The sequence below is a fragment of the Artibeus jamaicensis genome, unplaced genomic scaffold (genome assembly GCF_021234435.1).
Source record: "Artibeus jamaicensis isolate MK-2021 breed Jamaican fruit bat unplaced genomic scaffold, CSHL_Jam_final scaffold_1283, whole genome shotgun sequence".
NCBI classification, from domain to species: domain Eukaryota; kingdom Metazoa; phylum Chordata; class Mammalia; order Chiroptera; family Phyllostomidae; genus Artibeus; species Artibeus jamaicensis.
The window spans coordinates 16,024,282-16,050,962 of record NW_026522028.1 but is presented as its reverse complement, the minus strand read 5'-3'; the positions used below and the strand labels follow the sequence as shown (position 1 = coordinate 16,050,962).

The 26,681-nt window shown below is 47.7% G+C and overlaps 1 protein-coding gene across 3 annotated transcripts in view; it reads right to left on the bottom strand.

Moving 5' to 3' along the window:
• Positions 1–2,994: 2,994 nt before the first annotated feature.
• The window catches only part of PHKA2 (phosphorylase kinase regulatory subunit alpha 2), a 66,242-nt gene continuing 42,555 nt past the window's right edge, over positions 2,995–26,681 (bottom strand). For 2 of the 3 annotated variants that reach the window (XM_037157544.2, XM_037157545.2), the window contains 14 exons: positions 23,189–23,277; positions 22,053–22,186; positions 21,473–21,629; positions 20,571–20,650; positions 20,301–20,379; positions 20,069–20,198; positions 19,393–19,494; positions 16,744–16,862; positions 15,944–15,973; positions 14,440–14,493; positions 12,223–12,393; positions 10,097–10,150; positions 9,180–9,380; positions 2,995–8,476 (listed from right to left, as the gene is read on the bottom strand). In XM_037157544.2, coding sequence (XP_037013439.1) covers positions 8,306–8,476; positions 9,180–9,380; positions 10,097–10,150; positions 12,223–12,393; positions 14,440–14,493; positions 15,944–15,973; positions 16,744–16,862; positions 19,393–19,494; positions 20,069–20,198; positions 20,301–20,379; positions 20,571–20,650; positions 21,473–21,629; positions 22,053–22,186; positions 23,189–23,277 — 1,571 coding nt within the window. In that variant the 3' untranslated portion in view covers positions 2,995–8,305. The remainder of the gene's footprint in view (positions 8,477–9,179; positions 9,381–10,096; positions 10,151–12,222; positions 12,394–14,439; positions 14,494–15,943; positions 15,974–16,743; positions 16,863–19,392; positions 19,495–20,068; positions 20,199–20,300; positions 20,380–20,570; positions 20,651–21,472; positions 21,630–22,052; positions 22,187–23,188; positions 23,278–26,681) is intronic. The other variant, XM_037157546.2, reaches the window with a different exon arrangement.

The window sequence follows — 26,681 nt, the reverse complement described above, 5'->3', positions numbered from 1 at the left end:
TGGAGGTCTGACTTCAGGCCCAGCTGACCTGCCAGATAAAGGGCTGGCCTAGGAGGTGGTCAAAGGGAGGTGCCACTCCTTAAGCCACATGCTGCCTCCATTCCGATTGTGCCAAAGGCTGACCATCTAGTCAAGGCCTCTCAGGTGGTGGTATCCACATTACAATACATACACTAGTTGTTCAGAGCTGTGAAATTTGCAAAGCACTAACCAGTCCCTTAGAAAGACCAGAGCAGGACCTTACCACCCTCTTTTAGCTGGGAGTCCAAGGGCTGCCTAGGGGCTGGCCTTGGACTGAGGGCCAAGCCCAGAGCATTGTTGGTCCAGCTCTGAGCTCTGCGTGCACCCCAGGCTTTAGTCCTAATCTATTGTGGGAGAATTCATGAAATTTACAACCAGTCTGGAGCCTTAGTTTCCCCATCAGCAAAATTCTGTGCTAATAACAGTCATGTAACTAAGCAAATGTAAGGTGGACAATATTGTGTCCTCTATGGATATCTGAGGGATGTGTTACTTGACAGGATGTCCCGTGTAAATCTCTCTGCTTTCATTTGTCTTTCCAACATACCTGAGGTTGCCCAGACTGAGACCCACAAAGAGAAAGTCTCTAATTCCAGGGACTCCTCAGAGACAATCCCATTGGTCTCAACTATTCCCATCCACTCTCCCCTTTGCTTCACCCTCAAAGTGCACAGCCTGGGGTTCCAGCCTCCTGGAACGTTCCCCTGACCACTGCCTGCAGCAGGGAGCTGCTTCCTTCCTCCCAAGGATGACTCACTACATTGCTTGCCTGCTTGCTTACTTTTCATTGTGCTTTTTTTAAGTTCCAAAAAAGAAATGTGTCAAATTTAAAACTCAACACAGCACATCTATTTAAAGTGCAGAGGAAGCAGCCTTTGAACGGCTTGCAGAATGTGAAGCCTTTAGAGCCTAGAAGGCCTCAGCCCCACAGTCTTTTTAGTGCTTTCTAATGCCCCGCTTGAAACGCAGGTGAGTGGGTGCTTGCAGATGACAGAGAAGAGGTCTGAAATCCTTTGGGTTGCGGATGAGGAGAAATTTCTCCAAGGGCAGTCAAATAGTAAGCAAAGCTGAGCCTGAGGGTGACAATCGGGGACTGGGGACCCTCACAGCACAGGGCACAAGAATCACCACCCCATACCCATAAGTGTGGCAGGCAGAGGGGGGCAATGGCTGGGTACAGAAGTGTGGACGTTTGTTTGAAAATGGTTGAAGGACCACACAGGGTTAGCCTGAGACAGGGAAGGAGGGTTGAGGAAGTGAACAGGAATAATTTCCCTATTAGTCAATCAGTCAATTGCCTCCACTTTCCAGCTACCAGATTCTTACCCTTTAGGGTAAGACATAGCAGCAGAGCAGAGACTGCTCCTTGAGCTTCTGGGCTTCTGAAAGCGGAAGTGAAATCATCTTCGTTAGGCACTTGCTCCCTTCTCCTCTCACCCCCCCCCAAGACAGTTCCTCCAAACCTGCTGTACAATGAAACCCCTCCCCCCTCTGCCCTGCTTCCCTGTAAAGCAAATATCTCTCGAAGGACTCACAGTAATAGTCATTCCTCTGTCCCAAACACCTCAAAAAACAAAGTCTCAGCTCTTCCTTTGATGGCACCACTTCTGCCTTCTGATCTCCTTCCCCTTCAGCAAACATATTAAATGCACTCCTACCTTGGGCCTTTGCACTGGCTGTTCCCTCTGCCTGGCATGCTATTCCCCTAGGTATCCCCTAGTTCAATGCCTTACTTCTTCCAGGCCTCTGACCAAATGCTGCCTTATGATGAGAGATTTTCTCTAATCATCCCATATGACAGACCCCACCATTCCCAGGCCTCCTTGCCCTTTTTCTCCATTATTCCTGTCCTGTCCTTGGCTCTCGTTCTCTGTCACACTATGCATCTAACTGCTTCTCTGCTTATTGTCTGTGCAGGGAGAGGGAGGAGGAGTCAGAGGCTGGTTTCTTAGCCCCCTTGGTCGAGCTATAGGGAGCTGTGAAGATGGCCTCACTCAGCTGTTATATCCACTCCCAGCCCTAGCACAGCACTTTGCCATCTATCAATAAGACTGACTTCAATACTGATGGATTATATTCTTAAGAAGCTCTTGGCCTGAGGTTCAGTTTTTCAAGGGAATATTTTACTTATCCTTCACTTGCTGGGGGTGGAGGGGGTCCATCACACCCAGGGCAGGGTTTTGAGGAGTCAACAGGCAGCACCAGTGTGGCCTTTTCCTTCTTTGACCTTGCATCATGGAGAAAACAGAGCCGGTCCTGGTGGAGGACTGGTCCCTGGCATCAAGTGACAAAGGGCTGTGCTACAGCCTCTGCCATCCTCCCTTCTGAACCTCCCCATTCCAACCTCTGCGGGCCCAGTGCTCAAACTCTCCTCTGGCTCTGGGCTCTAATTCAACCCATCTATCCCTGTTGACTTTCTTATTTTGTCTCTTCCCTTCCTAAACCTGGAGCTGTCTACACTGTAGCCTGCCAAGCACAGTGTCAACTGCATAAATGTGTGTTGACAGCGCAGAAGCCATCTCTGTTCTCCATCAGAGGACCGGGGACAGAAGCACATATGGCAGGTGTGTGTGTGATGCCTGCAGGATGTGTCAGCTCAGGAGATTCGGGTTGCAAGGTCAGCACAAGCTGCCATGCTACATGGCAAGGGCCCACTTAGCAGTTTCTTCATCTCCTGGCACAAAGAGCTGCCTCCCCCAACTGTGTACAAGGCCCTCACAGAGCCACCATGGAGCCTCCTGGGCCCGTGTAGCTCTGGATCTCTTGTGGTTCAGGAGGAAGAGGGAACGGCCGTGGGACCTGGTGCTGCTGCCACAGGAGAGGGAGAAGGGGAGCGGCACTGAGAGGCCAGCTCACTTCGATGCCTGTGCTCCCTTGAGCCCATGAGTCACTGGGATGTGTGCAAGAGCTCAGGCACTGATCCCGGGTGACAGCTGAAGGAAATGATCCACAGTGTCAGGAGAGAGGCTTACATCTGGAAGCAATTCCAATTCTTTATTTTTAAATCCCCCAGCTGGCTGAAGACTTAGCAGGAAAAGATGCAACAATCATTTGTGTCTTGTCCCAGATGGGCTGTCACTCAGGGTCCAGAAAGAGGCTAACGGAGCTGGGCTGGTGGTCACAAAAAAACCTGTGAGGCCCAGTAACTCCTCCAGGGCCCCAGTGGAAGGGTTGTGATAGCTCCTTGGAAGCTGCAAGCTGGGAGGTGCCCTGCTCGACTGTCTGGGTAGCAGTGGCGATCCAGTCATGACAACTCAGTAACATTACCCAAAGGGAGAAACTGCAATTGTCCTAGCTGAGCCCAGAGGGGGTACTGGAATGACCCACACAAGCCTGGTGGTCCCCTGCATGCCCCTCTTCACTCCTGCTTCACACTCTTCCTCAAAGGGCACAGATGCCTCTTAGGTCAGTTCTCAGGGCAGACTGGGGATGGAGGGGAGAGATAGGTCCTTTTCTGGACAAATCAGTAAAAGACAAGAGTCCTGGCTGTAGTAGACACTAAGTTTTGGATGCTTGGCATCAAATCCCCTTCTTAGGTCTGTGGGATCTGCCACGTTATGATGCCAACTGCGCCTCCACTTCAGGAGGAACTTGAAAATACTGGCTTTTCCAATCTCCCTCTCAGATAACAACTTGCCCCTCCACCCCCAAGCTGATGCAACACACCTGCCCAAGACTGAATTGACAGCTAGCAGCTGTGTGAAATCCACTCTGGTGACAGGTGAAAGCCTCATGTTCAGTTTCCAAAAGAGCAGAGGCCATGACCCTAGTGATGATAGCCAGCATGGAGGGACATCTGTGGTGCAAGCCCCAGGCTGTGAGCCTAGGGGCACCTGGAGGCGAAATGGGGCCTTGTTCCTGTCTGAGGAAGTGCCAAGCCTAGTGACCATGCGACTTATCCAATATCCCTTAAGAAATATATTTCCTACCCAGCCAGAGGTGCTGTTATTTGCAAGTAAAAACTGTGACACAGTGGCAAAGGGTGACACTGAGGCCATGAGAAATTAGAGCTAGTGACTGGGGCTCCTCCTGGGTGTGCCTATCCTGGGTTTGTGGCTGGAAAGCTCTTTCAAAACAGGGGACACGGGAGGCACAACCATGGCCCTATGCCCAATTCAGATACAGCTTGGTCCCATGTTGGACAGCCCAAACCCATGCCCTTTGCAAAGCCTGGCGCTCCCGTTATACCAGCTGGAGGTGGAAGCATCTGGCAGCCACCCGCTGAGAGACAGGCTGAAGCTGCTCAGGATTTAGGTTTGAGACATGGAGGTCCTGGTACACCAAGTGCTAGGATGCTTTCATGGGAGGCTGCGAAGTATCCTTCCGTAGCTGTCTTCACAAACCCAGGAGTCATTGTGTTCATCTCCCACTCCCCTACCCCACGTATCTGCATGCTGAGCAATGCACAATAAATGCTTTCCGAGAAATTCATTTTTCAGAATAGTTGACATATTGCAATAAGGCAGAGGGATGAATCATCACATGACTTCAGAGTTCATTGGTTCCAATTATTCCAGTCCTTCTAAGAAGGCATTTTTGCCAAAATTGCACATATGTTCCTTAAACACACACACACAACTGTTTTCTGATGAAATTTTTTCCTCTCTCAGACCATCAGTCAAATGTTCCATGCTACAGACTTGAGAGCAGTTTCTCCTGCTGTTTTGGTCTTCATATTCCTCAGAGAACTCTTTTTGGTGACTCGAGGACATGGATTTTCTTAAATGGCTTCCTGTGGCGGGCGAGGGGGCTCTAAGAGGGTGACAGCAGCTTTACTTTCTCCTCACAGCAGAGCTATTGGGGGCCAAGTCCAGGAGAACAGAAGGAATTCTGGGACCAGGCAAAGTGCAGAGACACACGGAACAGATGGCAGGGACTTCGAAAGCATAAGTCACCTTGAAGGACAATGGTGCCAAAGGAGGGGGTTGGGAGGCTTTTGTGCCCTCTGACAAAAAGGAAGCAGTGAAGACAAAAGCTATTTGCCAGACTTGTACACGAGTCAATAGAACTGAGAGATGGTTCTGTGTAATTTACAGCAAGGGAGGCTGTGCCTCCTGTCTTCTTGTCCAGAAATAAATGGCATCAATCAGCTGACAAACTGTTTCTCTTCCCTGCTAATCTTTGGTCTTTTTTCTTTTTCTTTCTTTACACAGGGAGCATTTACATGCACTCTGTCTAGGCAGCTAATGGGTAACAGTCTCTCCTTCCATTCATCACCCTTCCATAGAGCTGCAGAAGGTCTAACTGACCCCTTGACAGACAGCCACCCTGGGAGACAGGGGCATGACCAATAGAGCTCAGCCCAGGTCACCATCAGGCACAGCTGGCTTCCTGTGAATGGGAAGGCTGTGGGCCCTGACTGCCAGAGATGGGGGGTGTTGGGGGATTCCTACAGTTGCCCTGGGCTAACTCCTGTACCAGTCTGCAGGCTTCCTGCATATTTTCCAGATGGGTAAACTGAGGAACACAAAGGGCAAATAACTGGCCCAGGTCAGACCTGAAATGTAAGGCTAGGTAGACTCAGAGACTGAACCTTCCTCCTTGCTGCTGAATTCACCTGGGTCAAAGCCAGGGTGAGCAGCAGGTGAAGCCACTGGCTGCTTTTCAGCTGAGGATGTTCAAAGACGTATTTGATCTGGCTCTGAAACAGAACATGTTACCCCCAGCTCAGCAAAAGTCAAAACTGGCCTCTTTGCTCTGAGGATGGAGATAGGAAAGCACACCCCCCCCCACCCCGCAAAACCATGAGACCAGGATGGTCAGGACAGGCCCCTGCAACATCTGTTCCTCTTTGTTGCGTGGGCCTCAGCTGCTTGTGAAAGGGATCAAGCCTCAGAAGCCTGTTCTCCTTTGAAGCTGACAGCTTGATGCTTGTGGAAATGCAGTACTATTTCAGGATTTCATTTGAGGTTTCTAAAGAGTGAATTGAAGGCTTGGCTGAATTGCTTATTATGGCTCTTCTCCTAGCCTGCATCTCAGTTGGTGAGCCCAAACACAGCATCCGTGGCTTTTGCACGTCATCCACGGGCAGGTGATTATTCTAAATTAGCACCTGGCTCATTTTGGAGGGCTGTAACTCATTCCCGAGCCTTCTCCCAAGAAGCAAGTGGAACTTTCACAGCTCGTACCTTTCCTACATTATCTGTGTCTGAAAAGATCCACCAGGGAGTCTACTAGGTAAATTTTACATGAGCCCTGTTTATGGCAACTGTGTCCTAAGAACGGCAAAAAATAAAGGCTATGAAATGCTACTATGAAACCTGGGTGGCTGTGACCTGCCCTGGACCCTCAGAGGCAAATAGGAGTAAACGGGTTTCCCAGGGAAGACAGGGCATGAACAGGAAGGCTCCGGGGCATGGCAGGAGCTCAGGGTGGGGGTGGGCAGCATGGTGCCCACGCTGTCACTGGGATCTGCCCCACCAGTGCCAGTGTTGTGAGGGGATCCTGCACCTTCTCTGGCTCTTTGACACTGGCTCTCCTCCGCCACCATAGAGCACGGTGGCCATCTTTTCACATCAGCCTTCCCTGAGTTGCATCTCATTTCACTTTGTATTCTCACACAGGCACAGAAAACACTTTCTCAACACATGCTGACGAATGAAGTAAGGATCTAGTAATCTGAGGAGAATGGTTTTACATACTGATATTAATGGCAGGGTGGGTGGGGAGAAGGGCAAGGAAAGGGGGAGAGAAAGCATGTATGCATGGGAGTAGAAGCTGAGAGATTCCAGAGCCTCTCCCCTCAGTAACTACTCTGTACTTCATAAAGAAAAGTACTGTGTTTTCAAGACATGGAAAACAGAGGCATTGATGTTCCCTGTGAACGGTGCCTAGACACCACCGAGTCCAGGTAGGTGCGCCGAGACTTGTGATCTGGGCTGCTTCTTCCAGGGGCAGCTGCCAAGTATTTGGCTGGGACCGAGGAGAGGCTCTTCAGCAGGAACTACCAGGAACTTCCTTTGGCTTCTGGAATAACTGTCCTTACTATATCTTGACTCTGAGGATGCATCAGGCACTGCAATGTCCACTCAAAGCAGCCAGACCATCATGTTTCTCCACTGTCACTTAAACTTCCCAGTAAATATCCGATGACCATGTTCCCATTTCAGAGGCAGAGTTGTCACAAATCCAACCCATCACTCTCAACCAGCCAGAGTTCACCATGTGGCCACCAGTTGACTGTCCTTTCAGCTCCATTATTCATATACACTGTTTGCCTACTGCCCCACCCCTGGGACAGCTGGAGAGAAACTCTATCCCCCTGGCAAAAGATTGGCAAGGCCCTGCCTGGTCGCGATTTGTTCTGGATCCTCTACACTCAAGGCCTCCAACCACACGTACACGAGTGTTAAAATGGAAGCACTTGCAGGAGAAGGGCTTGAGTCCCCAGTCTCCAGCCCCCAGCCTGGCTTTATCGTAAGAGAGAAGCATTGTTTTTACGGCAGCACACTACTACAAATTTCCATGCCCTCTGGTGCCACATACTCATCACCTGGCTCCCCCAGAGGGAGGGGCAGAGGGTGATAGGCCTTCCAGAGGGACTCCCTGCCCGCTGCAGCCCCACAACAGCTGACCCAGCTAGCAGAACAGTTTGCTCCTTCCCTGACATTGGCTTTTGTTTGCTGGATTCCAGGAGATGTGGGATATTTCAGAAAGCAGGAGAAACTCCTAATTTGCAGGCAGTCAGGATAAAATCCTTGAAGACCATGAATCGAAGGTAATGAAGGTAGCCATGGCAATGAGATAAGATATCAAGAAAGCAAGCAAACTACAAGAAAACCAAGCTTCCTCAGAAAGCTAGGGTTGTTCTATTTGGTAAACTGTTTGGTCCACAAACGGAATACATCCTGTTAAGATGTTCCACTTGTCCAGGTTGGCTTGTCTAGCTACTGCTACTGGAAGTATCTTTAATATGTGCAGTAGCTCACCAAACCTATTTTGGTAACTCTCCGTGAAAGCCAATTTAAGCTGGCTTCTCAGTTCACTCTGTTCTGAAAAGAGACCAGTTTCCAATTCCTCTTGAGACTCCAGGAGACCAGATGCTGTGACGAATGTGCCAAGAAAATGGACCTAGACAATGATCCTATGCTGCTCCTTGGGGAGGCACAGGATTCCTTGGCTTTCTCTGTGGCGTGGTCATACACTGGTTTCAGTCACTGCCATCTCTGCCCTGCCAGTGTTTCTGATGAGACATGCTTTTGCGACAGCACAGGGGATCTTGGGCAACAGAAGAAAGTTCCCAGTGAGGCTAGGGGGCAAGTGACGGACTCAGAGTGCCGAGGCCCTACTGCATCTGGCAGCCTGAATTGGGCAGCAATTCCTGCAAATGAGAAGCCACTGCCTTTGTTAGGTAGGTCATTGTCCCATAAGCCCCACTTGGAGCACTGTCGTAAAAGAAGTGGCAAATGCCTGTGGCTGGGTCTTTCTCCAGGGTGTCCATGGCACCAATTGACATCTGCGGCAAGAAAAGGCAGAGGATAGGATGAGCAGAGTTTGCTCTTGCAGCCCTGTGATGACTCTGTGTTGCAGGCCTGGGAGAGGAGAGCCTACAGTGTCCAGGGAGAACATTGGCCTCTACTCTGGACACTGCCCTGGGTTCTTTCACACCCCTGTGCACAGGGCATCACTGACTCTAACAAGAGAATGTGGCTTCTCCTAATGCAACTTTGGTTGCAGAGTAAGTGGTTTTGTCTACCCAGGTATGAGCAAGGATGGTGTTTGTACTAAAACCTATGTTGAGCCCTGCTCAGGTAGCTCAGTTACTTAGAGTTATTGTGTCGATACTCCAAGGTTGTGGAATTTAATCTCTGGTCAGGGCACATATAAGAATCAACCAACGAATGCATCAATAAGTGGAACAACAAAGCAATGTCTCTCTCTCTCTCAAATCAATTTAAAAAATTAAAAAAAAAAAACATACGCTGAAATGGGCCTGTCCATCTTCCAAGGTCTTTAGATTTCCCAAGTGGCCATTGTGCCATTTTCTAGCCAAATGGTTGACATTTTTCACCATCTGTGGTGACATTTTCTTTGTTCAAGAACATTCTTTCATATTGGACACAGGATCTCCAGCCTAGATAAATGTCAGCCAAACTGGCTATTCTGCCTCTGTCCCCACCTTGGCTCCGGGGTGACTGGGCAGGCCCGGGCACACCCACCTGGTCCTGCAGGAAGAGCTGGTTGGCCACCTGTACAATCTGGTCCACATGGATGATGCCCCCAATGCTGTTCATCTCCGTGTCTGAGAGCAGCGTCAGGACCATGATGGCTTCTACCAGAAGCTGCCGGTACTCAGGCTGGGGCACACGGTTCAGCACCGTCTCAACATGGACAGCAAACTTGATCTCCTGCGGGGTCATCTGCCAAAGGGACCCATCAGGGTAGTCAGGAGTGAGCCGGGACAGACACAGCCTTGTCACCACCAGTGCTAATCACAACACCCACTGGATTTGGACCTCAGCTCAAATGCTGCCTCCTTTTTGGTCACTGTCCTGATTCTGCCAGCCGAAACCCTCTGGAGCAGGAGCCTAAGGCCATGCTCTGGGAGGCAGCTGGCCTTGTCCTAGCTTGATTTACCTCACCCACTGGACTCTGAGTTCCTGGGGACAGGGACCATTTCTTATTTTTCATTCTTCATCATTCTTGTGGCATATGGCATGGTGCTTTGGGCAGGGTCAAAACTAAAAAAATCAGTTTTTAAAAGAACGTACAGGGGAAAAGAAACCAGGGAAGATGGCTGCTCTCAGCAGAGAGGGGTCAGAGGGGGCTGCATGGGGGTCTCATGACTATGGCATGCAGCTTTGCTTTTTTCTTCTTAATAGGGTTTTATGGGGCAAATCTAAAGACCTTGATAGTCAGAAATGCTGTTTCTGACAGGAAGGACAAAAGGTGATACTAGTAAATGTGAGAAAGAAACTGCAAAATTTTAGGGTTGAGTAGCTAAAAAGATCAGACCTTCCAATGGCCCATCTATATATGTAAGAAGCTTGCAAGAAGCATCAGTGGTCAGAGTCCGTGAAATACAGTACTTGGTGGAAATGGTGGAAGGCCGGCGTTTGGGTGTTTCCTGCAGTACCTCTCGTGTTGTTGAGGACGGGAGCACATAACCATCGATGGACAGACCATGGCACTGCAGGCAGAACACACACATCACATTTCAGTCGGATTCCAGAATGTGATTGATTCGTGTGCACACACGTGCATGCACATGCACATGTACACACAATTAAGTCACTCTGCCCTGGAAACCTGCATGAGGGCTGGAACACGCCAGGCTGTCATTTATTTTTAGAGAGCTGTTCTCACTGCCCACAGGCTGTGTTTTTGATGGAATGATTCTAGAGAACCAGCAGGCATGTTTCAGATCTCACATGAACAACGCCCCAGGAGCTGCTGGGTCCTCCTCTATGGAAGCTCCGCATTTCACTTGGCAGAGAGACCCCCACTGGTGTCATAGAAAGGGAGAGTTTCATGGCTCCTGCTGGTGAAGTGCTACTTCTGTGCCTTTGCAAAGCATCTATTTTTGAGATTGCTATAATAAGCAGCAATCACAAAAAACTCAAGCACATGCACAGACACGCACACGCACACCCATGTATATAAGTATCAAGCGCCAACTCGATACAAAATGCCGCTTTTTCATAATAAAAGTGTCTTGGTATTGAGCCAGTGGAAGTCCGGATGGAAGTGTGTGATGTCCCAGGAAGAGTGGGGAGATTTTCTAGGAATAGTTTGTTTTAGTGTAATTGGCTGCCTTCTAAACCCCACGTCCTGGCTAGCAGCAGCTGCCCACCCCTGTCCCTGGGGGGCTGGCGATAGAGAGCGGGTGCAAAACATTCGTGCCTCTTGAGAAGAGGAAGAGAATAGAGAACTAGAGGCCGTTGTGGGATCTGAGGGCTCTTTTCTCATGTGGGGACCAGGAGCCCAGCTGCATGAGGGCAGGGATGGCTCTGACCTCCCCATGCCCAGCTTGATGAGGAAAGGCCTCAGTCTCCCCACACAGGGAAGCCAAAGGTCCCTAGTGGTCCTGGAGCTCTGCCACAGAAATACTACAGTGGGTTTGGGAAAGGGCTTGTTGTATGTGCTCGATCGGGATGACTTTTCTTTTCTCTCCTACTGTGAAATGAGCTAACAAAATTAGCTTATGAAAAAAATCAGCCCTGCCCATTGCAAGAGGAAAGACAGGCTGTAGTGCAATCCAGGGAGACAGAGACAGAAATGCTCTGGGGCTGATGTAGGAGTGGGGCAGAATGTGAGTGCGGAGAGCAAAGGGGCACAGCTCCCCCCATGGGCTCCTCCTTGGCCACAGGCATTTGGACTGGGTTCTCCTGTGTTCCGGCGAGTGCAGTGCAGTCTGTGCCTGTCCCTTTACATCTGTTGCTGATGACCTCTGCTGAGATTTTCACAGCCCCAGGCAGCTGCAAAATGCAGCCCCATCTGGTAGCCACAGGACTAGTAAGCGCTAGGGTGAGTGGGTCTGAGGTCTTTGTCTTCCACACGGGGAGGCAGAGGCCCAGGGTGTGTAGAGCTTGTGCCTTCAGGACCTTCAAGCCCTCAGGACCTGACATGGTGCCCTGAGATGGGAAATGCTCAATCTTGTCACTGAACAGTATGGATACCACACCTGCCTAATAGTGCAGGGGGCTCAGGGGTGGTGAGGTGGGGGGCTGTTGTGGGTCATCTATGTCATCATGTTTTCGCCCAAAGCCTTCCCTGCCCTCCCTGGTTCTTGTCTACTTTCTGACCTTTCTATGTTCCTGATATGTCAGCAGTGTAACTTGCTGTGGTTCCCCTGAGCGGTTTTCAACCAGGGGTGACTTGCAGCCCAGGGAGCACTCGACAATGTCCAAAGACATTTTCTGTTGTCACAACTCGGGGGGGGGGTGCAATCAGCATCTATTGGTGGAGGCCATGGATGCTGCTTAATAGTCCACAATGCAGAGAACAGACTCCACAAAAAGAATTTCCCAGCCCCAAATATCAGTGCAACCAAGGTGAAGAAGTCCTGCTTTATAGGCTGTCAGCTATGCAAGGTCAGGTGCTGTGTGTTCGCTTACTCTGCAGCCACATGCTGCTTGATGATACCAGTAGGTGCCACCATGCCTCCCTAAGGGAGTAAGGGTGATCGGATCGGTTCATTTCCCTGGGAGTGTGTCCCCCAGCCCTGAGGCCTGAGGAATTCAGCACAGCAGCCAAGCTCACCTTCTGAAGGATCTTCCACACCTTCTGGTAGAATCCCACAGGAACCCTGTTGATGGCCCCATCCAGCCTTCTCCTGCGCAGCCACTGGCCCTGCTGCTCCCCCCAGGCAATATGATGCCCGCCGGAGTCTGACGATGATGTGCCAGTGGGCGAGGACGGGGTGCTGGACTTCTGCAAGAGAGACAGTGTGTGGCCTTTAAAATCCTCATGGCCGGCTCTGCAGGACAGCCCAGTGAACTAGTGAAAACACCAGATCACCACTTTCCCAGAGGGTAATGTGGCTTCCTTGATCGAAGCCTGACCAGTTCTTGAAGCTGGATTAACTCTTTCGTGCATCAGTTTGGTTACTGAACTTTTGCGGTGCATTGCACCTGGCCCTAACAGGTAGCCCAGCAGCACAGACCTCAACCTGGCAGGGAGGCCAAGCAGGTGAGAACACAGGCTCCGGGGTTAGCGGCGAATCCTGGCTCAGCACTAACTGCAGCAATCCCTGATCCTGACACTGGCTCCAGGACGAGACCTCATCTGCACAGTGGGGACACAGTCGGACTGTCTGGCAGCATTCACTGAATGAAGATGCAGAAAACCCCAAGAGCATGCCTGGCTGGTGCTAAGTGCTCATAGGGTCAGTTTTCACTGCCAAGGCCATCTAGCATTGCTACAGGAGCACCCAGAGAGAGACACTAGGCCCTTGGAGCAGGTGAGTCCCCCAGAGGTGCTGCAGCCCAGGGAGACAATTGTCAAAGTGCCACTTTACTTCAGCGCAACAGAGAACACAACACATAACAAAGGGTGGGGGTGGGGTGGGTGGGGGAGGGTTCAGAGCCAAAACCAGAAAGAAAAGGCTGGGGATCCCCATTTAGTAGTGAGGACCTCAGAAAGCATGGTACGGGCACCTGTCCTTTTCAATCTGCTCTCTATTCTGCCTATTCTCAACATGGGGTCTTATCCTAATTTGGGGCAATGGCTGCCTCCGAGTCAGGAATACATGCTCTGCTGAAGCGGAGGGACAGGGTGCCATCTCCTGCCCACCTCCTTGCCCGAGGCTGGACTGATTCTGACCTACATGAGAGATGTGTTGGGGTAAGGCCAACAGTCCCGCTCTGGCCTCAGCTAGCCTGCCCATGACAGCAGAAGCAACTCTTCGAGAGTCCCAGCAGGGGCCTAGAGAGCAGGACTGAATTAGGGGACCCCCCCCCACAGTAGCAGCAGATGGGGTGAGGCCATGCTGTGCTCCCTCTCTGCAGCAAGGCTCTGGGCCTGCTTCTTCCCATGGATGGATTCTCAGTGCGTGGTCTCCAGGTTAGAAAGGGGTAACCTTCATCCTTACATATTATCTGGACTACCTGGCACTTTCACTTCTCAGTGCACAACATGAAACGTAAAGGTTTGAAAATGAAATGTAGCCCTGGCTGATGTGGCTCACTGGATTGAGTGCTGGCCTGAGAGCCAAGGTGTTGTCGGTTGGATTCCCAGTCAGGGCACATGCCTGGGTTGCGGGCCAGGTCCCCAGTAGGGGGAGCACGGGAGGCGGCCACAAATTGGTGTTTCTGTCCCACTCTTTCTTCCTCTCTTTCCCTTTCTCTAAAAATAAATAAATAAAATCTTTTTAAAAAATGAAATGCAAATGTTTAGCATTGCTACCAGGGCAGGAGGTAGGAGTGTTCTCTATGGAGTCATTTTGACTTTATCAAATCTTATTTTGAAAAGCCTGTTTGCTGGGTTATTCCACTGGGCTCATTACTGCCATTTAAATACGGCAACAATTAGATACAAATAAAAGTAATTACAGCAGTACTCATCAATGACTCAGCTGGCTTCCTCCTTCCCATTTCAGGAGGAAGATTCAGACTCGCTTCAGCAATTGCAATACTTCCTAGGCCTGCACTTTATCTGAGGCCTCCCACCAGGCAGGGGCATTATGAGTACACAGAGCTAATGAGCATATGGGGGCAATGGTTCACCACTGCGGCTCCACAGAAAAGCTGCAGAAGTTCCAAAAGCTCATGGACAAACAAAACTAAGTTTAAGAACTTCTCAGCTTTTGGCTTTCTTTGTCCACTCTCCTAATCCTGACGGTCAAATGAAAACACTTAAACCTGTTCAAATCTTCAGGAGTTAGGGATGAAGTGGGAGTATGAGAAGGGCAACAAAAGGACTGAGACACCACAGACAAGGAGGCAGCGGTGGGGACAATGATCGGCACGCATGGTTTACCATAGACTTGGAGGAATATGAACTGCTGGACACGGCCTGGCTCACAGAAAAGAGCTACAAGACAAAGAGAGTCTATTCAGTGGTGTGCAGTGATACCAAAGGGCACAAGTGGAGAGGAGGAACACAGAACAGCACGGAAAACACCCGCAGAAAAAAGGTACAGAGGACGCAGATGGACAGAAGTGCTCATTCGGCAACCAGACAAACAGCCCCAGAGGCCGGGTGGGGCGGGGAGGCTCTAGGGCTCTGTGCGGTGAACTTGGGAAATGTTCTTTCTCTCAGTATGAAATGGTACTGCATTCTACTCAGATGTAGAGGGTTCCTCATCAAGTTAGGACTGAATTTATTTTCCAAAATTACAGCCATGAAATGCTAATCTTTTATGTTAAAAGTTCTGAAAATCTATAGAGAGCAACAAAATACTCACAACCAGCATTTAACATCTTGTACCTACTGGCATTCAGTTAAATGTATGAATAAGATCAGGCTGAAGATCTTTGGCAGAATAAGTATGTCCTCATCTAAAAATCTAGAATGTACCTTTAATAGTGCCTGTCACACACATGTGCACCCATGCATGGTGTTCTTGCAAAAGTTAATAGAAATTTAAAATACCATGGCGTCTAGTGCATTTTAGAGAAAACGTTTCCTTGATGGAAGTGGCCAAATACAAAACTTGTACTTTACTAACTGAAAATAAAGCCACCAATTAAGAAAGGTGGTCATTTTGTTCCCATAATATGCAAGGATGACATTAAATGGAGACAGAAGGAACCACCCATATTCCCTGGAAGGCACTGTGGGGATGTGAGTAACCAGAGGGACAGTGCCACCGAGTGGCTGGCAAAGGAACATATTTGGAAAGTCTGTTCTTGCAAAGAGGATACATTCGAGAGAGATGCAAAAACACAGGTGTTTTGCCCTGGGACAACACAGAGAGGCTGCATATCATTATATGATTCTTCTACACTCAGTCACGGAGACATTAAATCATTAGGAATGTGACTCCGGTTTTCTGGAAGAAGCATGGCACAGGGTGATATAAAAGAATGGTAGCCTTACATTGTTTCCTTCCAGGGTTAAATCCACCCCCTCCCAAGGCAATTTGGGGATAGGAATAGCGGTATTCTTTCTACTGATATAATCAACAACTACAGCTTATTTTTTCTTGTTTATTTCCCTTCTTGTTTGAAACAGAAACTCCTGCCAAGGCAAACCCTGGGACCATGTCTTTCACAAAGTGTCCTACAAAACCAAGTTTAGTAAGTGGATTTTGTTTAAACATCTGGGACAAGGATATTTCTCCTGCTTTCGAGTCCAGGGCTCTGCCTGTCCCCAGGGCTGCCTGCCACAGCTGTGGAGCCACCTCCACCCAAGCCTGTTCGATGGGCAGAACCACTCTCCACACATTCACACTCTCCATGTTCACAGCCTCGCTTTTGACATTCAAGCCAGAAAGAACATGAAGCACAGTAAAGGGCAGAATAAGACAAAGATGTTTCACCTGTGCATCGGCACTAAATCGCCTAGTCATCTGAAAGTAAAAATACATCAGGAAGTAAATAAGCCAGTTTTGAATCAAGGATGTCCTGCTACTTCTATACTTCTATTGCCCTCTGGACAACCCAGGGAAGCATTGGTCCGAGTGCAGGGTGTGACCCATTACTGCCTCCTGGACTTGGTCTAGTGGGTCATCATTTGAAATAGAGAAGAAAATCTGAACACATTTCTCACTGCAAGTCATGGTCAGAAGGAAAAGGCTTCCTTCTGATCATGGTCAAGCCCTAGCACAGTACCAGCACATTAGGACTGAAAACCTATTGACTTGTAGTCCTGTGGGTTCAGTTCAGAAGGAATTTGTTGTCAAATAAAGGTGAACAGAGAAAAGAGACAGCTGTGGCTAGTGCAAAATACAGGTATCATTCATACTGTTGCTAGATTTCTCTGGTTATTTCATTTGAAGGACACATTTCATGGAGAGATGATGCAGCTACTTTTTGCATGACTATTTTTTAAGTGGCTGTGGCCCACTCGAGAGCAGTTCTCAACAGCAGAGGCAAACATGGGGAAGGTGTTTTCTGGAATGTTCACATAACTCATTAAAGTTAAGGATGAGCATCTGGGAGTGGCTCTGGGGTATCTGGGTACGAAGTATGTTCAGATTCCAAGACAGAAAGGATCTCACATCCTCTCTAAAGAATGGGCCACACCCTGCATGCCCTGGGTTTCTATCACTTTCTGAGGGGAGCCCAGGTAGGAAAACCCTTCTCTCCTGGTGCCATCAGCACTAGGACCTCTTCTTACCTGTTTCATCTCACTTCTCAGCCTGTTGATGCCACTCCTCTCGGTTTTGGTGACTCCAGTATGTCCCACCTCGTGGATGGAGATGGCAGGGCTGGATGTAGACGAATGGATAGGCCGCACTGGAGAGGAAACATGTGGTTCTTAGAAACTAAATAGTATTCACCATAAGGAATATGTGTGATGTGCTTAATTTTATCCATCTCTCTCCCCCCCTTGAGTATAAATTCCATCAGAAGAGGCCTCATCTATGCTGTTCGGTGCTGTTTCCAGCACCTGGAACCATAACTGCTACATGGCCCAGGCTCAATATGTGTTTGAGCAAATACATGAGAATGAATGTCAATAACCAGCACACAGAAAACACTTAGAGGTCATAAAACCCTTTCATGAATTGCTTATTTAAAAAAAATAACTTCTTTACTTCTCTCCAAAAGCACATCTTCCTTGTAGAAAATAGACTACTCGGTTTGTTCTACTCCTGGGAGAACAAGCTGACCGAGGATTAGAGGCAGAGAAGTCGTGGCTGCCCGAGGGTCAGTGCCTTGCTGCCGTCACAGAAGGGGCAGAGAAGCCTCCATCATCTCACTCCCAACCTGCTACAGCGCTGCCTTGGACTCACACCTGTCTGCGGCCCTGTCCCCCACTAACTGGATCTCCATGCTGTGGTCACAGTGGCCACTTTAAAAGGCAAAGTGTGATCATGTCATTGCCCACTCAGAACCCTTCCAGGTTTAGCTCTGTCTTCAGGATAAGGCCCAGTGAGTCCTCCCAACGGCATACAAAGTCTAAGGACTTGAGCCTCACCTGCTCCTCTTAGCTCTCCACTCCAGACCGGCTACCAAATGCTGGGCATTTGCATATGTTGATCCCTTCCTCCCTGCCTGCTCCGCACTGCCTGGCATATCTTCTTCTGTAGGACCAGTTCAAAGGTCACTTCCTCAGGCAGCATTCCCTGCATGCCCCAGCTACCCAACAAACCACTGAAGCCATGCAGTGGAGGACACTGCCCAGGGAGTAAAGACAAATAAGGAGCAAGGGGGCACCTACACTTAAAGGACAGAAGAGAGGGAGGAACCCAGGAAAAAAAAAAACAGTGATTAGCTGGAGAGGTAGGATGGATACCCAGAAAGAAGCCGAAAGGGTCTGGGAGGCTCCAGTGGGGCCTGTATGAGATAAGCACTAGGTGGAAATATGTATCTCAGACATCTCAGGATTTAATCAAAATGCTACGACTATTTCCATGTCCTAATTTATAAACATTGAACAATTACAAAGGGCAATTAAGAAATGATGTTATATGTCAAAAGTCAGGGCCTCTTCTGGCTTTCTTTGCAATTACACAAAGTTATGGCTTTCAAGTGATATTACTCTGCTCCTAATTTTGTAAGCATCTATAGCTTTACATCTAATAACAAAATTTTAGGAGTTATCTGTGTCAATACACGTATATTACTTTGATGAGCAGAACACATTAAATATTTATCTGTATTTATATTATAAGAATTGAGCATTTGGAAGAACTAAAAATTACTTTAAAAAATCTTAATCTGAGGGTATGTTTATTGTTTTTTTTTTTTTAGAGAGAGAAGGAAGAGAGAGCGAGAGATGCGAAACCAAAACATCGAACGGTTTCCTCCCATACGCAGCCCAAATGTGGATTGAACCCCCAACCTAGGTATGTGCTCTGACTGGGGATTGAACCTGCAACCTTTTGGTGTATCGGACAATGTTCCAATGAACTGAGTCGCCTGGCCAGGGCTGAAAATTACTTTTGGAAAAGATCTCAAGCACTGTTCCTTCAGGAAAGGAGAAAAGTCATCAAAACCCGTCTGATGGCATGATGCCTGTTTGTTAGCTGGCTGGCACATAGTCTGGGGACAAATATGAAGTACCCAATGTCCTTCTTCTTAAATGAAAAGAATGACAGCCCACACTGCATTTCTTTGGCTTGATGAAATAAATGCACAAATGTGTCTGCAAATCATTTTGCTTTATTATGAGGAAGAGAAGTGATAATTGCTTCAATTACAATTAGAGAGCATTTGAGAACAGAATTCCACCAGGACTTGGGTGATTTTATTTCCTAGCACGACATACAGGGTTCCGGTACAGATAAAACTGAGTGGGCCAGCCCTGGAAGAAGCAAGCTCACTCAGCAAGAAGGTGTTGTGAGGTTGTAGAGGGCTGTTTTCCCGGTCGCATAAAGGGGGCTGGGGTCTGATTGAGGACACGTCTGTCCAAACCAAATGTGAGGGCATGAGGGCACTCAGCTGTTCAGCAAAGACAGTCCTTTCATCCTGACACCCAGGTTACCTTACCCCTCCTAACACCCATGTATAGTGGCAGTACCTGGGCCTGGCAGGAGGAAGGTAGCAGGCCAGGGTGCAGATGTGTGCACACCATGCCCATGTGGGACCACAGCTCACCCAGCAAGTCTACAAGGGCTCAAAAAGCCCGACAAGAGGGAACCTTGCACCTGGGACTATCCATCTCAGTAAAGTAGGAACCTTACCCTCACGTATCATGCCCCTAAGTGCAATTACTGATGTCAATCTGTACATAAATGAAGCAGTTGCAGGTGATGCTAGATGCATCAATAGGGCCCTCTCTGCTTCCCTCTGTACAGAAGTAAAATAAGCATTTACTTACTGCTCCTTTCAACGCCAAACTCCTTTCCACTTAGAATATGGTGCAGGAGATTTTTCATATCGAAAGGGCTGAGGTTCATCAAACTTTCAGAAGCTTCTTCTCCTAAAAACAAACATCTCGTAAGTGTCCTAGACGCAGGGCTGTTGGCAGGTGAAGGTAGAGTCAGCAGGGCCTTGAGGGTGGGGACAAAAAATGGCGTGGCAGGTCTCCCTGCTGAGGATTACCTCCGCACTGTTTCAGGGCTGAAATATATTGAGCATTGATGATTCTAAAAGCTACCGTTTATGGTGTGTATTTTCCTAACTCTCAAACACATATTTTCCACATTGTAATGATCCCGACATTGGGATGTGCCTTGTAGTTGATTTACGTATTTCAGTCGGCAGGATTTCTCACAGCAGAGGTGTTTTTAAGTGGGGGATGATCTTACTGCAAGGAGCTACGGTAAGGAACTTAGGTGTCAGGAGCAGGGTAGAATAATCCCTCATTTCCCCTGACACATGAAATTCAACACCCTGTGCTGGATGGCCTGGCAGAAGTTACATCTAAACTAGAGAACCAAGTGTTGAAGCAGGAGGATGCAGAAAGGCAAAGAAGCTCAGGTCCCAGAGTACTTGGGTAGGCTCTCCAGGGCTGACCTGCAAGAGCCTCCCAAGGGCCCACCCCCGCTTTGCACCTGAACAGTTCAGGCTCCGCGCCAGCTCCGTGGCCATCACCTGAATGATGAGTCCGATCCGGAGCCTGAGCATCTCTGCGAAGAGGCTAGGCTGCGCCCTGACGTACATGGCCAAGTAGACCACAATCTCCTGATGCAGACACACAGAGACGGCGTTTCAGAGACCACGTGGTGGTGAAGGCCCCTGCAGCCTGGAGAAGGCCACAGCCCTGCTCCTCTCCAGCTAGCTTACCTGTGTGAGGACGGCGATACTGATGTCCTGCCCACTGGCTTCGTAGATGAGTTTTGTGAGCTCCTTTGGGGGAAGGGGCCTAGGAATGAGTATCAGGACACAAACACCATGAAAGATACCTAAGTGGTGTTTCCTCTTCCTCTGTGGAAGATCCTCATTTTCCTGCTGGAAACTCCCAAGTGACAGTGGAAGACCCTCTTCCTGAATGATGAATGGCACCGTTTTCCCCATGGCCCCCGCAAACCTGAGGGCCCCAGGCTGAAGACTTACGCAGAGATGATCTTCTCCCGAGGCTCCGGTGGCAGGCCCACTGTCAACTGTGTTTGGTGTGACAGCAGGTCTGTGCAGGCCTACTCATTCAGGGGACAGGGGGAGGGAGGGGGGAGACAGAGGGAGAGAGGGGAATAGGGGAAAATGAGCAAAGCCAAAGGGGAAGGGTACTGTCAATACAATCATAAATTTATTTTTATAAACTTCATGACCCTTGTTGCCATTTATTTGAAAAAAAAAATCATGCACAGACCCCAGACTGAGCAACCCAGGCACAGCTGCATCCCCGTAATCTTCGTGTTCCCAAAATGGGGCTCCAGACTTAGCTCTGCAGAGCCCGTTAGTGGGTATTTAATGCCCACCCACTGTAGCCAACACATTGGATTCTGTGATATGTCACAACTGGGATGGACTGTCATGAGTCCTGAGATACCAATATTAAGGGTTAATAACCATATTATAGCCTGAAATTGTCAGTTTCCCCATTATTCATATATAATAAATGCCATCTCCTTACCATAACACTGGACTTTAGTGTCCTAGAAAGCAGCTCTGGATTTTGTAGGGCCATGGAGTTAAAAATATTAATGATTATACTATGGTTGTGCAGAAATAAAAGAGCTCTGTTTAGGAGGGTGCCAGGCCTCAGAGCATTTTCGCTTTATTTCTTTTTAAACCTTTTTCTGCAGCTAAGAAGGAACAAAAGTAACCAACTTTAGTTTCATTTCCTCTGCTCGCCTTCTAAGAACAGTGGGAGGTCAGGAGAGGAAGGCCCACTCCACCTGTACATTAAATGACTGGTTTTCCTTTACAAACAAGAGATGCTTGCCTTCAGCTTCCATAATAGGAAGAGTGCATGGGGCTAGAAAGGACAGAGGGACAGCCAGAACAGTGGCTCTGACCTCAGCCAGGACCTCCACTTTCTTCCTGAGCAGGCCAGAGATGTAGCGAATCAAACCCCACTCCTGGTTCAGGCCTGCTTTCCCATACAGCTCGCTGAGGAGGTTTTGAACTGTGACCCCATGCTGTCCGGAGAGATTTGTGTCCCAGCTGGGCCCCCTGTTGAGAGATAGAAAACCCCAGAAGTGTGGCCAGAATGGCAGGCTGGCGGGCTGGATTCTCTTGCAGAAGAGCCCATGTGGCGGCAGAGAGGGGAGTGAATCACTGTACACTCTGCCAAGTGTTCAGGGCCCTCCCACTGCCTCTGAATCTCAGGACCGGGTTGAGTCTTATCAAAGTATGCCTTCTGTCCATTTGACACAGAAGCCTAACATTAGGAAATGGTGAGCTCCAGGCCTCACCCAGCCTCCTCGTCCTGAGAGGCCAGTGTGAGTAGGCAGAAAAGGGATGGAAGTTTGTTTGTAGTGATGCCGGGTAATTTGAGTAATAGAGTCATGACCCAGCTTGTTGCAAGGCCAAGACAACTAGGACAGAATCAAGGAGACTGGGGAAAGCTTGGCCTAGTAGAGATCAGAAACTTACTTTATTACATACAGAATGTACAGAATGTCTGCTTGGTCCTGCAGGTTCAAACAGTCATTCAGCTGCTCCACCAGCTTCTCACAGTCCACATCTCCACGATCGTCTCTGGGCCACTGGAAGTCACCTTCAGGGACCTGGCCATACAAAAGCCAAAAAGCAGAGGAGAAGAGCTGAGCATGTGAACGTTGAGATAGGGAATTTACACACCGACCTGGTCTTGGAAGTCTGTCACTGTGTTCCAGGATTTCAGTGAATCTTTTGTAGCTTTTTATTTATGTGCTTTACTATTTTTGATCAGTGAATTGCTGTGTCGGTCAATGTTTGCAAGAGACTGGACTGACAGATTAAAACGTATATGAACTTTGTTTATACCAAGGTCAAAAACAGCAAAACTAACCCCTGATCGTCAAATCTATGGTAGCAGTTACCTTTGGAGTGGAGGGGTAGACGTGACTGGGAGGGGCACAAAGGCTGGTTGGTCATTTCCCCACGTCTATTGGCTCAGTGATAATTCATTGAACTGTACACTTACATTCTATACACTTTTCTATATATGCTACGCTTCAATAAAATATTTTTTAAAACAACAAAGTATGTGAATTTTAAGAGCCTATAATTGAGGTTAGGTTAAAATATTCTCCAACAGACACTGAATCTTTCTATTCACGTGGGGTAAAATCAAGGGAGATTTCTGGATAAAATGACAAATTATGGGAACCAGGGGGAACACCGTGAGATGTGTTTTCCTGAAGAATCTTTTCTGGTTTTGTACCCTACTCTGCAAGTAGCCAGGCCTTGGCTTGCTGGTACAGACAGGACAGGGCTAGGTAGTGAGCTAGCTTATTTCCTCCAGTGTGACACAGATTCTGATGAGTGTGCAAAAAGTCGGTAGCCTTTTTCTACATGCAAAACATAAAGGTTTGCATCAAATTCAGTGTACATTCTGACACAAAGCAGACTGTAGACAAGTGAGTGGGTTCACATGCAAACCCCAAACTTCTAACTCCAAAAGTCTTGGAGATCAAGAAATACGCTCTTCCTTTTGAGTTCAACCATTTGAAAGACTTCTTGGGGCTACACCAGCATCAAAGAATACTACACTTGTTTTAAAAAAAAAGCGATTCTAAATATTTTACCTGTTTTAGGAGTGGCTGAGGAGAATCAACAAGATTCAGTGATTTACGGTGGGCACTTAGAACTTTAGTTGGCAAAGTCATTGGAACAACTGGAAAGCAATAGAATAAAGAGAATTCTTTTGAGGAGCAGGAAGGATAAAATGTATCTTTTAAGAGGTACAGTGGTTACTCCTTATTTGATACAAACCAACTAAAGGAATGATTACTTATTGAGTTTAATTAATCACAATTTAATTTATCACATAGCCACATATTGTGCTGCAAGCACATGAGCAGGACACGGATCTTGCTTTAGGGAGTAAAATTTGATTTTTCCTTCCTGAAATTCAGAGGAAAATTACATAGCATCTTCGGACTGGAGTGAGCCTCAGAAATGATTGAGCCCAACCTTTTTTTTTCTTTCAGATGAGGAAACTGAGAATCATGGATGGTGGATCATTTTCCCAGTCATTGGCCTTCTCAAAATCAAGGTGACTGGGCTTCCTGTCCAGTACGCATTTCACTTTGCTACTGCCAGACATCAGGCTTCTGTTTTTTAGCCACATTTTAATGTTTTTTTAAAATATATTTTATTGATTATGCTATTACAGTTGTCCCACTTCCCCCCTTTATTCCCCTCTGCCCTGCACACCCCCTCCCACCTGCATACTCCCCCCCACTGCATACCACCCTTTTAGTTCATGTCCATGGGCCATACATATACATTCTTTGGCTTCTCCATTTCCCATACTATTCTTAACCTCCCCTAGTCTATTTTGCATCTACCATTTATGCTTCTTATTCCCTGTACCTTCCACCCTCACTCCCTCGCTGATAGCCCTCCATGTGATCTCCATTTCTGTGATTCTGCTCCTGTTCTAGTTGTTTGCTTAGTTTTAGTTTTAGTTTTTGTTTTAGGTTTGGTCGTTAAGAACTGTGACTTTGTTATCATTTTACTGTTCATATTTTTTATCCTAATTCTTTTGCTTAGATAAGTCCATTTAGCATTTCATATAATAAGTGCTTGGTGATGATGAACTCCTTTAATGTGACCTTATCTGGTAAGCACTTTATGTGCCCTTCCATTCTAAATGAAAGCTTTGCTGGGTAGAGTCATCTTGGATGGAGGTCCGTGCCTTTTATGACTTCGAATACTTCTCTCCAGCCCCTTCTTGCCTGCAAGGTTTCTTTGGAGAAGTCAGCTGACAGTCTTATGGGCACTCCTCTGTAGGTGACTGTCCCCTTATCTCTTGCTGCTTCTAGAATTCTCTCCTTCATTTTAATCTTGGTTAATGTAATTATGATGTGCCTTGGTGTGTTTCTCCTTGGGTCCAACTTCTTTGGGACTCTCTGAGCTTCCTGGATTTCCTGGAAGTCTATTTCCTTTGCCAGATTGGGGAAGTTCTCCTTCATTATTCATTCAAATAAGGTTTCAGTTTCTTGTTCTTCCTCTTCTACTTCTGGTACCCCTATGATTCGGATGTGGGAACATTTCAAGATGTCCCAGAAGTTTCCAAGCCTCTCATTTTTTAAAATTCTTGTTTCTTCATTCTGTTCTTGTCAAATGTTTCTTTCTTCCTTCTGGTCCACACCATTGATTTGAGTCCCAGTTTCCTTCCCATCACTATTGATTCCCTGTACATTTTCCTTTATTTCACTTAGCATAGCTTTCATTTTTTCCTCTAATTTGTGACCATATTCAACCAATTCTGTGAGCATCCTGATTACAAGAGTTTTGAACTGTGCATCTGATAGGTTGGCTATTTCCTTGTCGCTTAGTTGTATTTTTTTCTGGAGCTTTGATCTGTTCTTTCATTTGGGCCATTTTTTTTGTCTCAGCCCACCTGTTACATAGTAAGGGGTGGACCCTTAGGTGTTCATCAGGGAGGGGCAACCGACATTGCTGCGTTGTGAAGCTCTATGTGGGGGAGGGGTCTGAGAGGGAACAATGCTGCTTGCTCTGCCCCCTCCTGGTTTTCAGTCACTTCCCCTGCTACCCACAAGCAAATTGGCCCTTCTGGTGCTGATTCCCAGGTGGGTGTGTTTGTGTGTGTTCTAGGATCCTGTGGATCTCTCCAATGAACCCTCCTGTGAGGCTGGGAGTTTCTCCCAATGCTGCCTCAACCCCCACAGGTGTTTTCAATCAGAGGTTTGAGGCTTTATTTCCCTGTGCTGGAACTCTGGGTTTCAAGGTCTGACTCACTCCCCAGTTGTTCCTTCCAGTTTATCTGCATGTGGATGTGGGACCGCCCTGCCTGCCAGCTGCCTCCTTGCTGGGTCCTCCAGCTGCTGCCTTGCTGTGAGTCCTCTCCGCCCAGATGCGTGTCTCTGCCCCTCCTACCAGTTTGGATGAATGTTTCTTTAACTCCTTGGTTGTCAGACTTCCATACAGTTTGATTTTTCTGTCAGTTCTGGTTGGTGTTGGTTTTTGTTTTTAAATTTGTTGTTGTTGTCCTTCTTTTGGTTGTGCAAAAAGGCACAGTGTGTCTACCTACATCTCCACGTTGACCAGGAAGTTCCTTGATATTATTATCAATATTTATCCATTAAGCCATCTGGGGCTTCTAGGCTATATCATATCATCTTGGGAAAAAGTAGGTTTTCAAGGTACAGATAAGGCATATTTAAGACATTTATAGACCTCCAGGTTACACTAATGAATTAAACATACATTGTAATTTTACTTCCTCTTAAACCTGACTAACACTACAGAAAAAATGTTTTCGAAAATGCAAATCCTCGGGAATAGGGGAAAACAGGAGAGAAGGTAATAGTAACAACATTTTAGAACTGAGAAAGCTATGGATTAAAGATAACTGATTTAGCCAGCACAAGGCAACCAAACCCCAAGTCTGCAGTGGGGAAAACCAAGAACCAGTTAGATTTACATCAAGAGAATCCTCAGAAGTCTCAAGAGCCTGCTATACTATGTAGTACCTCCGGAATTGGGGAGGTTCAGGGAGGTGGTCCAGAGTAAGGAAGACTGGGGAATTGCTCTGTGAGAAGCAGTGAGCTTCCTAGATTCCTTCCTCAGCTCCACATAGCCTGGCAACTGCCTTGCTCCCCTGACAGAGAATAGAAGGTGTTTTTGAGGAGGGCAAAAGGGAGGATCTCAGGAGTGAGGGCTGACCAGCATGTCTCAAGGCCTGGGTATATTCCTTAGGGGGGAACAAGGACCAGACCCTTACCTATCAAAGAGGAGACAAGAGTAGCTCTTGGAAATCTGCTCAGTTTACATCCATTTACCCAGCAGGCCCCACCTATGTGCTTTGAGATTCTGATGCATGAGCAGATAACCAAGAAACACCCTGCATTGAAGGAAAGACTCTAATGTGGAAGATAGAAACAAAAACAAACTGGAAAATTGACTTGGGGGAAAATGGAAACCATTTAGGGAGAAGAAAATGTAAAGAAATAAATAAATAAAACCCTGCTATTAACATTCTTAAAGTGACAAGTAATTATATTGTATGCATAAAACAAAAACGAATGTAAGTCAGGAAACAAAGATTTA